The 17108-nt window shown below is 38.8% G+C and overlaps 1 protein-coding gene across 1 annotated transcript in view; it reads left to right on the top strand.

Moving 5' to 3' along the window:
• Positions 1-17108, top strand: part of hmcn1 (hemicentin 1) — a 599829-nt gene that overhangs the window by 195977 nt on the left and 386744 nt on the right. Inside the window, exon 10 of the mRNA XM_043699541.1 lies at positions 2908-3029. Coding sequence (XP_043555476.1) covers positions 2908-3029 — 122 coding nt within the window. The remainder of the gene's footprint in view (positions 1-2907; positions 3030-17108) is intronic.

Below are 17108 nucleotides of genomic sequence, written 5' to 3'. Positions count from 1 at the left end.
TTAACATTGCTATACACAAACATTGCATTCTTGCTTCATTGCCTGACAATTAATGATCATTGATGTGATTTCCAAGACTGTTTGTGGTTAGTGGGATGATGAAGTCATATGGGACATTCCTTTATAGCACACATGTCTGAAACAGTTTTTCTGAAACTACAGTCCATTGTAAGGCACTATCTGATCTGGGACACTGAGTAAACTGAAAATAATACTCATTGTGTTGTGTTCCTTGTGTTGCTAAGTTATTTAACAATGAAAAATTCAGATGTGATCCATCACAAGAATGTCATCTTTTCCATTTGCTGTGAATAGGTCTGTTCTTATTTTTGTTCAAGAAGTGAATCGAACATTTTGTGGATATTGAGATTCCCTTTCCTGCTGAGGTTGATGCATTTGACATGTCTCTAATGCATTCAAAGGTTGTTGAATATCCTGATTCAATGCTGGCCAGTACATTGACTCAAGCTCACCATCTTGAGTGCCCCTACTGTAATATAGACATGATACCTTGGCATAATGTCCTTGCTATTAGGAATTGTTTCCATTTTAAATGACTTGTGATATACTGAATTTATCCTTTCTAAATGGATTAATCTTCTCAGATTAATGCTATCAGACATCTTTGGATAATGATCATTTGCAACTTTTGTAGCTGAGCATCTTTGGCAGCTGCTGATTTGTAATTAATCTCACTGGCTCTGGCCAAAGTATAACTGGTCAACCTTAAGAATGTCTTCAACGTTTTAGTCTAGAACATCAATGTGTAGATCAAGAGGGATATTTTGCTCTTCATGTGGGTCGGGTAATCTGCTTAGCATATCAGACATAGTCACCCTGGTACCTAGCTTTTTCTAACTCAAAATTATGTCTTTGAAGATAATTGGCTGATGCATTATGTATACTCCGTTCGCTATTGGGGCTGTGATTTGAATCTCTCGAATTGTGACTGTAATAAGGTCTGTGCAAACAGTTAAATCTGCCATTGCTGGACCATTTGTATCTACCAGCTATAAGATTTTCAGAAGTCAGAATGAGCTTGCATAATGGCAGTCCAATGTGATTCTGTCAATGCGTGGAATTAATGATCTGTGATAAGTGATGATAAGTGGCATCTCATAAGCTGTAGAATAAGTTGTATGTAGAGGTACATGTGTTTCAGGATGCATGAGCTCCTGTGTCTATTTTTACGTTTAGTCTGTATTGTACTGACTTTTCAGGATATAAGATATTAATGATTCTGATCACCTTATACAATCAGTGTGGTGTGATAATATGAAATCCTGATCATCATCCAAATGTTCCTTATTCTTGATTGACACTGAATCTCACTGATGTGATTGTGCATCACCTTAACACTTTTTTTCCCCCCTTACTACCAGTGTTGCATCATCTCTTTGGTTTTTTTTGTTCTGGGGTCTGGTTTGATCTTTGAAACCAGATTTCCTGCATGTATGCCAATGTCCTTCATGCCACATGCTTTACAGATAGCTAAATAAAAAAGCTCAGCAAACGTTTGGTAGCTATGATGAACCACATCTGATTTGTTGGTTTGGTATGCTTCGCTGACCATAGCAATTGTGTTGGCTGTACCTAAGATATGTAATTGCTGTTGCCTGCCACTAAGGCTTTATACTTGGGTCCATCCTGAAATAATATTTTAATGGTATGGCCTATTTCCTGCCCAAAAGATCCTCCCAATTTATTTTTTTTAGTTAGTGTAAGGGCAACGACAAACTCAGTGGGCTGCTTTGACAGTTCCTCTATAAAAGTTACACTTGTGGCCTTTGCTACGCCATCTTCTGACAAACTCTTGGAGTTGCAGTCTGTATGGCATGAGTTGAAGTTTCTTATTTCTAAAGTTTATTCTTATCTTGGACTTCTGGCCACCTTCCAAATCTCTCTGGATCTTTCTAATCATCCACGGAAAGACCAGATCTAGATATCTTGTAAAGCCTCTTCTTGCCAATGACAAGCAAGATTTTGAGGTTTTTTTCTTGGGATAATCTACTGATTGATTTATAAAATAAAATCCTGATCATTGTTTAAAGAGTTGCAACTCAGTAAGGGTGTCAATGGATACCAAATTCATAATAAAGTTTTTGCTATCCATGATTCCTCTTTAAAATCTTTGCACTCTGACATGTTAATCCATTACCTGATTTTGTGACAGCGTAAAGTTAAAATTGTTCCTTTCTTCAAACCAAGAACTTTGTAGCTGTTAGTATGAGAAAATGTTACTTAAAGGGGGGACTTGAACCCAAACCTCTTGATCTAGCATTAAAGATGCTACCACTGCACTATAAGAAACTAAAAACTGTTACTTACATATCAACTTTAAAGAACAGAGTATTCTAGCTTCCCAATTCTGTATTGAAACTTAACTTGGTGTCAAATTATTTTACTTAGATTACTTACAGTGTGGAAACAGGCCCTTCAGCCCAACATATCCGCACCGACCGTCGAAGCACAACCCACCCAGACCCATTCCCCCCTTCACCTAACACTACGGGCAATTTACCATGGCCAATTCACCTAACCTGCACATTTTTGGATTGTGGGAGGAAACCGGAGCACCCGGAGAAAACCCACGCAGACACGGGGAGAATGTGCAAACTCCACACAGAGTCACCTGAGGCAGGAATTGAACCCGGGTCTCTGGCGCTGTGAGGCAGCAATGCTAACCACTGTGCCACCATGCTGCCCATACTTCATAATTTTCCTGAGAAACGACTTGAGACATTTTATTACCATTAATGGCATAAAATAAATACACATTATTGCAGTTAATTATTGAGATTCTATTAGGTTAACATTGTTTTCCTCTTTCAAGCAAGTTATTATGAGTATGATTGTGTACTTTATATTATAATTCACCGGATTTAACCTCCTGTGTTTCTCTTGAAGGGAGTCTGCCACTGCACATTTGGAGATCCCTCAAGTTTCTGCAGTGCATGAAGGGTTTTATGAATGCATTGCAGTTAGCAGTGCTGGCACCGGGCGTGCACAAACCTTCCTGGATGTGTCAGGTCAGAACCCTTTTTTATATACATGTCTCAGTTGTAACATGTGTAAGGGGCTCTATTTTAAATAAAAAATAAATGCAATATTATGTGGCTTTATGATCTAGAAGAGAATACAAAACTGCTTAATAGCTATTTTGGTTAACTCTGGAACCTGTGTTTGAACAGTAGGGAGTGACACAAAGAACCAACACTCCTGAGTTGTTTTACCAATGTATTTATCACTTTCAGCAAGTGACACTAAGCAGCATAAAATACCAACATAAAAAAACATAAAATAAAGAGTGTATTAACATCTTAAAACACATGGCTAAGCAAGAATGATACCAATGAAAGGCATTTTGGATACTTTGCTCCTAGTGCTCAGTATCAATCAGGAAACTAACCAAAAGTATGAGCACAGAGGTAGGATTTTTGGAGCATCTTAAAAGAGGATACAGAGGTTGAGAGGTTTAATTAGGGAACAGAGATCTTGGACATTTACACAAATTCCTTGTTGTGAAATGATGCAGCCATCCTAGTAAATCTGTAAAATAGTACTTTCACCACAGCTTTTGAAAGACATAAAATTAAAAGACACAGTCTTGCCAATAGTACAGGAAATAATTTTAATCTACATCATCCAGAGGGACTTGAAAATGGAGCATTCAAGATGGAACATATATTTTTCAATCTTGTTCACACTGGCCATCATTTTATGCACTGCAGTTTGATAATTGACTCAAAGAAATGCAAATCAGGAATATAAACAATAAGTGCTGGAAATGTTATGCAGGTCTGCCAACATCTGTAGAGAGACAAACAGGGTTGACCTTTTGAGTTGAAATGACTGTTTGTATTTAGAGTCATATTCAACTTGAGTCATTAACCATATTTCTCTCAGATGCTGGCAGACCTACTGATTACTTGCAGCACTTACTCATTATTTCACATTTCTAGCATTCGCAGTAGATATTTTTAATCAACCTGTTCAGCTATGTTATGACACGCCTGTGAAGTAGGTCGGACTCGAATCCAGGCTTTCTGTCTCTGAGGCAGGAACACTATCACTGTCACAAAACATCTGCAGTAATTTGCTTTTATTTAAATGCCATCAGGGTTGTAGTGATTGCAACAAGGACAGCCATGTGGACCTCATAGAATATTAGTTCCTTCACTGGACCAACTTAACAGCCCCAGCTGATAGAAATAAATATGAATGTCAGAGGTTCTGTTCATTTCTCAAAGCAGGTTGTGTCAAGTACTATGCATGTGTAAATAAAGGGTGGTTTGGTCATGGGATACCGGCCTCTGTGGAGTTATTTCAAGGGTCATGAGACCTTGATTGGATTTTAAACAAGGAAGCTGCAATGGTTTTTGTGTTGGCGAAGTCAGGAGGTCAAAAGTTTAAAATGTTCCTAAATTGCCATTTGGGGAATTTTAAAAAATTGTCTTCTTCTTGAATTGTCAGTAAATGAATGTTAAAAGAGCATTTTTGTTGTCCAGACACATTTATCGAAGTTTAGAATTATGCTTACAATTTTAAATCATCAACAGTGGCTGACTGAAGGGATCTGGAGGGAGAACTAACTTTAGATATAGATTTATAAACACAGAAGTGATCAGGGGAACAGACTACTTTCCCATCAGCTATTGCTTCCTCAAAGGGCATTTGCAGTCAACATAACAAATGAGATGGACCTTGTAGGACGTACCTTTGGGATGGCCCTTCACTATGTTTTCTGATTTGTTTGCCAAATCTGAGTTATGTAAACCCAATGAACAGTAAAATTGTGAGCACAAACATTTTTTATTATTTGTTTCCATGCTGAAACAATAGCATTTACTTTTAATAATCAAATTTGTGTCACTATGCTAGTTTTATCTGATCTTTAGGTGCAAATATTGGAGTAGTGCACTGTGATCAGGTTCGATAGTTAAATATAATAGGTAATCATATCTATTGATCAGGAATATCCATCACATCAGAACATTAAAATGTGAAGGTATAGGTATGTTGAACATTTCATCTTCATTTTTTGGCAAATTATGCTGATGCTTAATATCTGAGGAAAAATTAAAATTCAGGATGGTATTTAAAAACAGCTGCTTCAACTTTAGCTTTACTTAATTTATTAAAGCCCTGGAGTTATGCTCAATCATGCATTTCATATACCCATTTAAATGCCATTCTGCAAAATGTTAGACTGATCCATAGAAACATAAAATGATCCAAGTACGAAAGTTTCCAATTATGGTGGAAATGGCATTCATGATACCAGTTATCAATTTCATTGTCCCCAGTTTGTGATGGAACTTGAATTGTCCTAAAGTAATAAATCCAAGTTGAATAATGCAGAATGCGAGTGGAAACTGTAATGTTTAATTGTAAGTAAAACAGTATTGTAAACCTGATAACATTGCTGAAAGCAGAATTCAGGGAGCTAGGAGAGAAGTTAAAGAGGAGGACTCAAAGGTAGTCATCTCAGGATTGCTACCAGTGCCATGTGCTAGCCAGGGTAGAAATGAAAGAATAGGCAGAATGAACTAGGAGGGATGGTACAGGAGGGAGAGGTTCAGATTTGTGGGACATTGGGACTGGTTCTGGGGAAGGTGGGACTATTACAGATTGGATGGTCTACACCTGAGCCAGACTTGAGCTAATGTCCTTGGGAGAGGTTTTGCTACTGCTGTTGGGGAGGTTTTAAACTAATGTGGCAGGGGGCTGGGAACCAGAAGAGAAGACTAGTAGACAGTGAGGTGGAAACTAGAGACTGTAAAGATCATGAAGTTAGCATTACTAAGGCGAAGAGTAGGCAGAGAGCAAATTAACGCAAAAGAACTGGCAGCCTGAAGTGTGTATACTTTAATGCAAGAAGTGTCATGGGAATGACAGATGAACTTAGGGCTTGGATTGGTGCCTAAGAGTGTGATCTTATTGCAATCACAGAGACTTGGTTGAAGGAAGGGCATGATTGGCAACTAAATGTTCCAGGATATTGATGCTTCAAACAGGATAGGGAAGGAAGTAAAAGGGAGGGAGGAGTCGCATTGCTGGTCAGGGATGATATCACAGCTGTGCTAAAGGAGGACACAATGGAGGGCTTGAGCAGTGAGGCATTATGGGTAGAGCTGAGAAACAAGAAGGGTGCAATTACATTGCTGGGGCTGTATTACTGGCCTCCCAACAGTGAGCATGAGGTAGAAGAACAAATAGATAAACAGATTATGGAAAGATGTAGAGACAACAGGGTGGTGGTGATGGGAGATTTTAATTTTCCCAACATTGACTGGGATACACTTAGTGTCAGAGGTCTGGATGAGGCAGAATTTGTAAGGAGCATCCAGGAAAGTTTTCTAGAGCAGTATATGAATAGTCTGATGAGGGAAGGGGCCTTATTGGACCTGGTGTTGGGGAATAAGCCAGGCCAGGTGATAATAGTTGCAGCGGGGGATTTCTTTAGGAATAATGACCACAAGTCTGTAAGTTTTAGAATACTTGGAGACAAAAATGAGAGTGGTTCTAAGGGAAGTGTACTAAACTGGGCCAAGGCCAATTATGTCAACATTCCGCAGGAGCTGGGAAATGAGAGCAGCTATTTGAAGGGAAGTCCACATTTGATATGTGGGAGGCTTTCAAAGATAGATTGAAGACAGTGCAGGATAGGCATGTCCCTTTGAAAACAAGGGATAGGAAAGAAAGATTCGTGAACCAGGAGAAATCGTGTCACTAACCAAGAGGAAAAGGGAAGCGTACATAAGGTCCAGGCAGCTAAGAACAGAATGGGCCTTGGAGGAATATCGGGAGAGTAGAACCAATGTTAAGTGAGGAATCAAGCAGGCTAAAAGGGGTCATGAAATAACTTTAGCTAGCAGAATTAAGGAGAATACCAAGGCCTTTTATTCATATATAAGAAGCAAGAGGGTAACTAGAGAAAGGGTGTGTCCACTATAGGATAAGGAAGGAAGGTTGTATGTCGAACCTGAGAAAATGGGTGAAATTCTCAATGATTACTTTGCATCAGTGTTCACTGAGGAGAGGGACATGATGAATGTTGAGAATAGAGATAGATGTTCGTTTACTCTGCATCACGTTGACGTAAGGAGGGAAGATGTGTTGGGTAGGCTGAAGAATATTAAGGTGAACCAATTCCCCAGGACCGGATGGGATCTATCCCAGGTTGCTGAGTGAGGCGAGAGAGGAAATAGCTGGGGCCCTGACAGATATTTTTGTAGCATCCTTAAACACAGGTGAAGTGCCGGAGGACTGGAGGGTTGCTCATGTTGTCCCCCTGTACAAGAAGGGTGGTAGAATATTCCAGGTAGCTACAGACCAGTGAGCCTGACGTCAGTGGTGGGAAAGTTGCTGGAGAAGGGACTGACAGACAAAATATATTTATATTTGGAAAAGAATGGGCTTATCAGTGATAGGCAACATGGTTTTGTGTGGAGGAGATTGTGCTTTTCCAACTTAATAGAGTTCTTTGAGGAAGTGACCAAGTTGATTGATGAAGGAAGGGATGTAGATGCCATATACATTTGGCTTTAGTTAGGTGTTTGATAAGGTTCCCCATGGTAACCTAATGGAGAAAGTGAAGTCAAATGGTGTGCAGGATGTTCTGGCTAGGTGGATAAATAACTGGTTCGGCAACAGGAGACAGGGCGTAGTAGTTGAAGGGAGTTTCTCAAAATGGAGAAAGGTGACCAGGGTGTTCCACAGGGATTAGTGCTGGGGACACCATTGTTTGATCAGCAAGTTTGCAGATGACACAAAGATTGGTGGAGTAGCAGAAAGCATAGGGGACTGTCAAAGAATACAGGAGAATATAGATAGACTGGAGATTTGGGCGGAGAAGTAGCAGATGAAGTTCAATCCAGGCAAATGAGAGGTGATGCATTTTGGGAAGTCTAATTCTAGAACAAACTATACTTTAAATGGAAGAACCTTGGGAAAAGCTGATGAGCAGAGAGATCTGGGAGTTCAGGTCCATTGTACCCTGAAGGTGTCTGCACAGATAGATAGAATGGTCAAGAAGGCATATGGTTTGCTTGCCTTCATCGGACGGGGTATTGAGTATAAGAGCTAGCAGGTCATGCTAAAATTATACAAGACTTTGGTTTGGCCGCATTTAGAATACTGTGTATAATTCTGGTTGTCACATTACCAAAAGGATGTGGAATGCTTTGGAGAGGGTGCAGAGAAGACTTACAAGGGTGTTGCCTGGTATGGAAGGTGCTAGCTATAAAGAAAGGTTGAGTAGGTTAGGATTGTTTTCATTAGAAAAAAGGAGATTGAGGGAGGACCTGATTGAGGTATATAAAACCATAAAGGGTTCAGACAGGGTAGATAGAGATAAGGTTTTTCCCGGGTGAGGGATTCAATAACAAGAGACCTTGAGTTCAAGGTGAGAGGTGAAAAGTTTAAGGGGGATACACACAGAAAGTACTTTACAAAGAGGCTGGTAGGTGCCTGGAACGCATTGCCAGCAGAGGTAGTAGAGGCAGGCACGGTAGATTCATCTAAGGTGCATCTAGACAAATGCATGAGTAGGTGGGGAGCAGAGGGATACAGATGCTTAGGAATTGGACGAGAGGTTTAGACAGTGGATTTGGATCGGCTCAGGCATGGAGGGCTGTTCCTGAGCTGTAAATTTTCTTTGTTCTTTGTACTGTCTTCCCTAATATTCATCACTACTCGATGAGGCATTTTGACAACTAACATGTCGAATTAACTTAAAGGTTCAGAATAACTTTATAATTTTAGCTTTCAATTAGAAAAAAGCTTGAGTATCTGTATGGGCTTCTGGATTAAGGCCATCTAACTGCGTCGTTGTCAATTTCCATGCTGGACTAATCAACATATAAATGCCTAAAATTAAATTCACTAAATTGCCTCTTGTAAGCCACATGTGGTTTATGTTTTGTGATGAATGCGTCTCAATCTTCAGACACTCCGAAACACTGGCTACAGTTGCAAAAATGACCACTGCTCAAATTTGCTTTGGTTTTTAGATTGTGGCAGAAGTCTTGTTCTAAACAATTTAACTTCCTTTTGAGCAGAAAGTTGGCTGCAGGGAAACCGACATTTTCATCAGTGGGCTTATGACTGTGTCTCATTAGCTGGGGAGAGATGAGTCCCCATGAAAGCTGACCCCATTCTCTACTGTGGAATGCCAGTTACCTCAGTGACAGCAGATGACTGAATTTCCTTTTCTGAAAGTCTGTTCTGAGTAGGAAATGTTCCCATGACATGTTGGTAAGCCTGACAGTTAAAATTGCAGAATTCATATTGCTGTAAGTGGATGGGAATGTAACTGAAACCAGTGATGCTGAACCAGTTAATATTTCAGATGGTCTAATAACAAGAATTAAAAATACCCTAAGTAGTAAAATTAACCAGGCTGATTTCTTGGTTGAACAGAGTCGTACAGCATGGAAACAGACCCCTCTGTCCAACCAGTGCACGTTGACATGTTTCCATACTAAACTAGTCCCACCTGCCTGTGCTTAGCCCACATCCCTCCAAATCTTTCCTATTCATGGACTTGATGAGTGAGAGTGAGGCTTTAAAATTGACTTGACTATAGTCACTTGGATGAGTCCCTGCTAAATAAGCATCAGTCAGACAGAAATATAGCTCTCTAACTGTCCATGGAAACCTTTTAAACATTAATCAGTATGCACTATCATCGAAACACCACAACAGTTGGTAAATGTATTTTCAGATTTACACAGTAACCCCCTTACTGTCACTTTCTGTGTCATCTTTGATTTGTTCAGTCATTCTGCTTTGATTCATAATTGAAACATACTCAACTCTTATCATTTCTTTAGGTGAGGAAAAAACAGAACTTCCTTGACTGTGTAGATCTTACCAGCAATAACATAAATACACTTACAATCTTTACGACTCGCTGATTCTTTCAATTTATGTTGATTATCCATGGGCAACAGCATGTTTGATAGAAGTATATTCACTGCTGGCATTTATCAGTTGATTTAATAATGAGAAATAGACTTTCATTACAGTGCCAGGAACATTCCTGCTGGTCCAATAAATTTATGAGACAAAAGCTAAAATATTTAAGGCAAGCTGTTGGTTTCTGTTTTCATATGAGAAGTTGGCACAGACTACAGATAAAGGGCTTACTCATAAATAAATCTACCATAGAAATATTTCTTGGACGTTTGAAGAATATAGATGTACAACCTAAGTGTCAAAAGACTTTATGCAAATTACACAACAATCCCAAAACATAATAAATGACTGTGTATGTAAATTGATTGCTTTTTTCCTCCAGTGCACAAGACAATGGGGTAATGTTTAACTCCTTTTTACTCCCATCCTTTCCTGAGATAGGCCAAAGGATGTTTTGCAAACCCAAATTTTTGGATTCTGATTTTTGAACTTAATGCACAGCAACATTCTTTTAAGGTGATATCAAAAGAAGGGCTTATTAAAAATACATACAAAGTGTAGGGGAATTGCTTCACTACTTTATTCACACGCACAAGCATGCAAGGCAGAAAGAGGAGAAAGGGAGGGGAGCAAATTGCAACTTATGAATTTCTTTTCTAAGATAAAAAGCAAAAATATTGGTATTTGGTTCATGGGACATAAGAGTAAGTCACTTACCAATTGAAAGTCTCTTAGTTGCTAATCATGCAGCTATTAATTTCCTGGGAGCTAGGATGTAGATGGATGGCAAAGACACTGCAGTATTTTATTTACTTAGAGAATTTGAGAGACAAAATCTGAGATTCTTCTTGGGATGAGATTTTTGCAAGAGAGATGGAGAGAGAGTGCAGTTCTCATAATATTAAGACAATAACTAACTGAGAACACCAGAAATATATACTTAAGCAAATCAACAAGCTCAGATCTCAGTCATATGACAAAGACAGAAGTTTCAGGGATATTGGCCTATCTGTCAAGATAACGGAGAAGATTGTTAAGCTAACAGTATAGCTTTACCTCTCCCATCAGTTTCCATTGTGAAGGGACAGGTAAAATCATTAACAATGATTTTGGCATAACTAATCTTGATGTTTTCCTTTGTCCAATGCTGACTTGAAGTTGATTGCTTATCTCCAAGTCCTTTGTGTCAGCCTTAACTGGAATGCAGGGGGACTTGGAAGCCTCTTGAAATCTGATTGCGTGATTAACCTTGGCCATATTGAATACAACAAGCTTGTTCATTTTAAAAACAAAACAAAATTTAAACCCACAAATATAGAAAATAGTTTTCTTTGGGATTTTTTCTTCATGCCCCCGAGTCATGACATACCTTCATTTTTTGTGAAAAGGAGGAGGAATGAGTTTTGTTTAATGTTTTTTAAAACATGTTTGAGGAGAAGAGAAAAGAAATGTTGGAGGCATGCAGTCCTTCTGACAGTCCTTCCAAGGAACAGGATCAGGAAGAAAACAAACACACAGAATTGGAGAGTGCTGTACTTTGTTTCAAGGGTTTAGTGATATCATTCCAACTCCCCCCCCCCCCCCCCCCCACCTCAGACTGAGCGTAATGAGCTCCTCGAGATTTTGATTTATTGATAGGGTTTCTTCATGTCCATGCCTTTGCATTGTCAGGTGCACATTTAATACTACTTAAATGTTGTGAGGGTTCCTCTCTTTACCACCCTTACAGGCAGATAGTTCCAGATTCTCACCACCCTCTGGGTGAAATAACTAAATATCCTCCTATCTTATCAAAACCACTTCTTGTACTCTTAGCTGTGAGAATTCTTTGTTTCTCAAATTGCATTCTCAGATTGGGGGTGTAAGCAATTTATAAATTCTTCCTGAAATGTCATCTTACAACATTCATTGTAGGTGGATTGTATTTTAACACAGTAGAACCACCAGGTTAAAGCGATTTGCTTTGCCTCTTGAACCCCAGATAGCTTTGCATGGGCCTCTTTAGCATGCTGTCAAATTTCAGGTGATATGCCTCTAGGACAATGTTTACCAAGGATGATGATAGCTTTTCTCTGCTCACAATCAAAAGACGTTTTTGGGGTCAGTATGCAATGAACTTTTTGAGCTTTACTCGGTTAATTGACTGAATCATGAGGGTCCACAGTTCTTGTGACCATCATAGCTTGTCTGGTTTTTGCTCTCCTGGTCGGCCTGCCACTCTCCCTGTTGGCCCCTCCCTCTGTCCTTGAGCTTGAACTGTATTCTCTGTTTTTGCTGCTGAAGCTGGGTGTCAAAGTGTTGCTTAATTTAGAGTTTTAACCCAACATTTGACTGTTTCAATTCAAGACTGAACTTAAGATGCTCAAAAAGCTTTGGCTTTGCTTGGAATTTTAACTGTTGCTTCCTAGTTACTGCTTTCAAATGATCTATGTGCAGGCATTAGTGTTTGACTAATTAAATTTCCTTATTTATACCTTCATGTATAAATTTGCCATTGCTCTAGTGTTAGATCAGAGAGGGTTTCCTGTCGCTTCTGTCTTCGTTTTACAAATACTTTCAGCCATTCATTTTTTCCTGTTACTTCCAATTGATTTCTTTGAACCTGGTTCAGGCTCATTTTTAAATTTTGGCCTATGGTTGAATTTTTGCACCTTAATCAATATTTTGACTCTTTTTAACGGAATGAAACCAGATGAACTCCTAGTTCTGTCATGGACAAATTGGGAATGGGATGAATTTAAATTGGGAATGGGGCAGCACAGTGGTTCAGTGGTTAACACTGCTGCCTTGCAGCGCCAGGGACCTGGGTTCAATTCCAGCTTTAGGTAACTGTGCAAACTCCACCCAGATGATGTGCAGGTTAGGTGGATTGGCCATGCTAAATTGCCTATAGTGTTTGGGGATGTGTAGGTTGGGTGCATTAGTCAGGGAAATGTAGAGCAATAGGGCAAGGGAATGGGTCTAGGTGGATTACTCTTTGGAGGGTGGGTGTGGACTTGGGCCAAATGGCATGTTTCCACGTTATAGGAATTCTATACATAAAAAATTATGATTGCTTTTCCCCACTTAAGCCCATAACTGTAAGACAGTTTGGTTAACTCATTTTTACCACCCTGTTCCTTATTGAGGTAGGCCAAAGAGTTTTTCCCCAAACTTTGATTTTCAGATTCCAATTTTTTAACTAAACACACAGCAAATCCTTTAAGATGATACCAAAGGCAGAGTAGATAAACAAATTATTCAAAATGTGGAAAAAAATTTCCATTTCTTCAATCACACAGAGATACAAGGTAGTAAGAGAAGGAAGCAAGTTGCAACTTATGAATTTCTACAAAACAATCAAACATATTCACATTAGGTTTTGGGACTTGGAGTTCAGTAAGATGATATTCAATTGGGAGTCTGTGAATGATAGCACTTCTTTCCCTGGGAGCTGGAATGCAGATGGATGGCATTCGAAGTTGCAACAATCTATGTTATAGTTGGAGAATTAATCTAGTTTGGTGACTGGAATGCGCAATTCATTCTGAAGGTGAGACTTTTGACTAGAGAGTATTCTATCCTAGATCTGGTATTGTGCAATGAGTTGGATTAATTTATTAATTACTTAATTACTTCAAGGTGACAGTGTGCCTAAATAACAGCAACCATAATATGATTGAATTTTATGTTCAGTTTGAGAGAGAACAGTGAGTCCAAGACTCTCTTTGAAATTTAAGTAACAAAATTTTTTGAGTTCTTGAAAGCCGAGCTGACTGAAGTGTATTGGCGCATTTTGTTAAAGCATAGATCACTAGAAAATGATGCCAGGTATTTAAGAAGATATTTCAGAACACATGCGTTCCAAAGAGTAAGAATAATTCCAAGGGACTTACTCGGCATCTGTGGCTAACTAGAAATGTTGAAGGTAGTATCAAAATAAAAGAAAAAAAAAGCAAAGACAGGAGGCATGACAGAAGCATTTGAGAAAATTAGTCAGCAATATAAAAATAGGCAGTAAGCATTTCCATAAATGTTTGAAGAAATGAGTTAACAAAATGAATGTTGGTCTGATAGATGGTGAGGCTGGAGAGTTAGTAACAGGAAACCAGGATTTAACAGATTATTTGAACAGGTATTTTGCATCAGTCTTCACTATAGAAAGAAGAAATATTTTCACAGAAGCTGGGTTTCAGGGGCCTCCCTGATAGCATCCCCTTTATTCAAAACAAGGAAGAGACAGCACATAATAAAAAAAAGCTAACAGAATTTTATAATTTGTCATAAAGGGAATAGAATACAATGTAAGGAGATCATGCCCTGGTTATAAAGGATATTGGTGGGATGATTTCTGGGTTACTGTGCATAATCTTGTTCAGCGTATTTAAGGGAGGTGGCAGTTCAGAGATAGTTTACCAGACTTAAAACTAGAATAGTTCATTTATCTTCTCAGAGAAAGTTGTGAAGGTTAGGTTTATACCAGCTGGACTGTAGAAGAGTAAGAAATTACTTAATTAAATAATATAAGATCTTGAGGGGTTTACATAGGGTAAACATAGAGTGGATGTTTCCTCTTACGGTAGAATCTAGAACACGAGGTTACTGTTTTACAATCGCTGTTTAAAATTGATGAGGCAGAAAAACTTATGGGGCGTAAGTCTTTGGAGCTCTCTGTCTGGGAAAAGTGGTGGAAGCAGAGTCCCTGAATGTTTTTAAGGCAAAGATAGATTCTTGTTAAGCAATATGGTGAAAGGTTATCAGGGATGCAGGATTTGAGGTTGCAATCACAACAGCCATGATCTTTTTGAATGGCAGAGTAGGCTTAAGGAGTTGAATGGCTGACTACTGTTCCTATTTTAGATGTGTGTATGCTGATATGAGAGAGATAGAAGGAGGGCAGGATTTTTAGCTGCTAAAGTCTGATATTACTATTTTTATTATGGATGGCACAGTGACTCAGTGGTTAGCACTGTTTCCCCTCAGTACTAGGGACCCAGCTTTGATTTTAGCCTTGGGTGACTATCTGTGTGGAGTTTTCAAGTTCACTCTGTGAATGTGTGGGTTTCCACTATACACTCCAGTTTCCTTCCATAATCCAAAAATGTGCAGGTTAGGTGGACTGGCCAAGTTAAATTGCCCCATAGGACGCCAGGGATCTGCAGGCGAGGTTGGTTAACTGAAGCAAATGTGGTTACGGGGATACAACTGGGGGTTGGGATACCCTTCAGAGTGTCGGTGCAGACACAATGAGCTAAATGGCCTTTTCTGCATGGTAGGGATTCTATGATCCTATGATGATATTAAGACCAGAACTGATTCGGAACCCCGAAGCCATATGCTTGAGGAATTCAATAAACTGATTTCAATCATGTGACAAAGACAGGCACCTAAGGTGCTGAGGGCTCATCTTGATGGGCAATGGGATTGTAGTCATGCTCGCAGTGTAGTTTTATTTCCCTCATCAGAATTTCTTTGCCAGATGGTGAGGTAATTGTAAAATCATGAGAGGCCATTTTAGCATAATTGTTGTTTTTCTTTGTTCAGAGCTGGCTGGAGACAGCTCATTTCCAAATCCTTTGTGCCAGCTTTACTAGAATGTCAACACAATGTTGGGGGGAGGGATGTTGGTGTTAAGAATCTAATGGACATAGGATCATATTATCAGCCTCAACCAAGGTTCAGCAAGATTGTCCATTTTTAAAAATAACAGAATTTAAACACAAAAATAAAGAGATTATAGTTTCCTTTGACATTTTTCTTCATGGCCTCTGGTGATGACAATAAGGTTTAAAAAAACATAAACTGAAAGAATTGCAGATGCTGGAAATCTGGAAATTTTATAAAAAACAATGTTTTATTAATATAATGTCTTCCAGTGTCCTCAATTCATAATACCTTAAACATGTGTTATGTGTTGTAGATTCACCACCTCTTATCTTGCTGAAGCATGTATCTGGTAGACTTACTGTCACTGTCCTCCTTACTGTTAGGGATCAACAGGGCCTGTAATGTGATAGGCTACAATGTGGTTTTACTCTAATGAGAGAGGCTCTTGTTTTAAATAAGATTAAGTTTTTGGCATGATGAGAATGAGGTACAAGTTGCACTATACAATAGACATATTACCAAGTTACAAGTTAGCAAGTCTGTAAGTGACACCTCAGTGTTTGATCTTATTCTTTTGATGTCGAAAGCTGATTTCCTGCCTTGCTCTGTATGAAGTCATTGTAATAGACTCTTGGTAAATGTGCAAGAAGAAACATAAATGGGGAGATAAGGAAAGCACAAAGGGAACATGCATGATACACTCTTGAGCATGAACTGGTTCAGACATTTGACCCTAATACAATAGTGTGAATGATTGGTACTGGTCTATAGGTAGGAGCAAATTACTGCACATGTTGGAAGCTGTACTAAAAACAACAAATAATGGAGATCACAGCGGGTCAGATGGCATCCAAGGAGAGAGAGTAAGCTAACGTTTCGAGTCTAGATTATTCTTTGTCAGCTCTGCAGAGTCATCTAAACTCTCTCTCCATGGATGCTATCTGACCTGCTGTGATCTATTTGTTGTTTTCAGTACTGATCCATCGGTACTGTTCAACAATCATCTTTTGCACTATTCCCCAGAATATCTATTTTTGGTGTGTTTGGATTCTACTGATGATATGCCAAGTAAATTCAAGTCACCAGATTATATATGTGATTAAATAAAAATTTGGAACCATGAGAGATTCTCTGTATGCGGCACTTCTTTGACTGGAATATTTCTATACAAAATGAAGTTGGACTGTTAGTGAAATGAACATACCACTGTAGAAGTTTCAAGTTACAATTCCTTCAAATGACATTAGAGTAGAAGTATTATCTATTGCGCAACTGCCTGTCTCTTTGCTGTTTGTGAAGTTGTCAGCACTTTACAAAAAAAGGTTTGTTTTCACTATTCCTAGTGCTTGTTCATATGTACCAATCCAATTATATGGGAAATTACTCAGAATTCAGAATCAGAACTGCACATTATGTCATTGTGAATTCCTTTAATCACTTTAACAGACTTCATCTTAGTAAATGATAGACATTGTGTGTCTCAATGGTTTGTTTCCAAATGTTTAAATAATTAACATGAGCATAACTTGAACATTCAACTTGACTAGGAACAAAAGTTATATATTCCTATCTTTTATTTATGTTAACAACACTCTCATATA

Source organism: Chiloscyllium plagiosum, chromosome 11 (genome assembly GCF_004010195.1).
Source record: "Chiloscyllium plagiosum isolate BGI_BamShark_2017 chromosome 11, ASM401019v2, whole genome shotgun sequence".
In the NCBI taxonomy this organism is placed as follows: domain Eukaryota; kingdom Metazoa; phylum Chordata; class Chondrichthyes; order Orectolobiformes; family Hemiscylliidae; genus Chiloscyllium; species Chiloscyllium plagiosum.
This window is presented reverse-complemented; position numbering and strand designations above follow the sequence as displayed.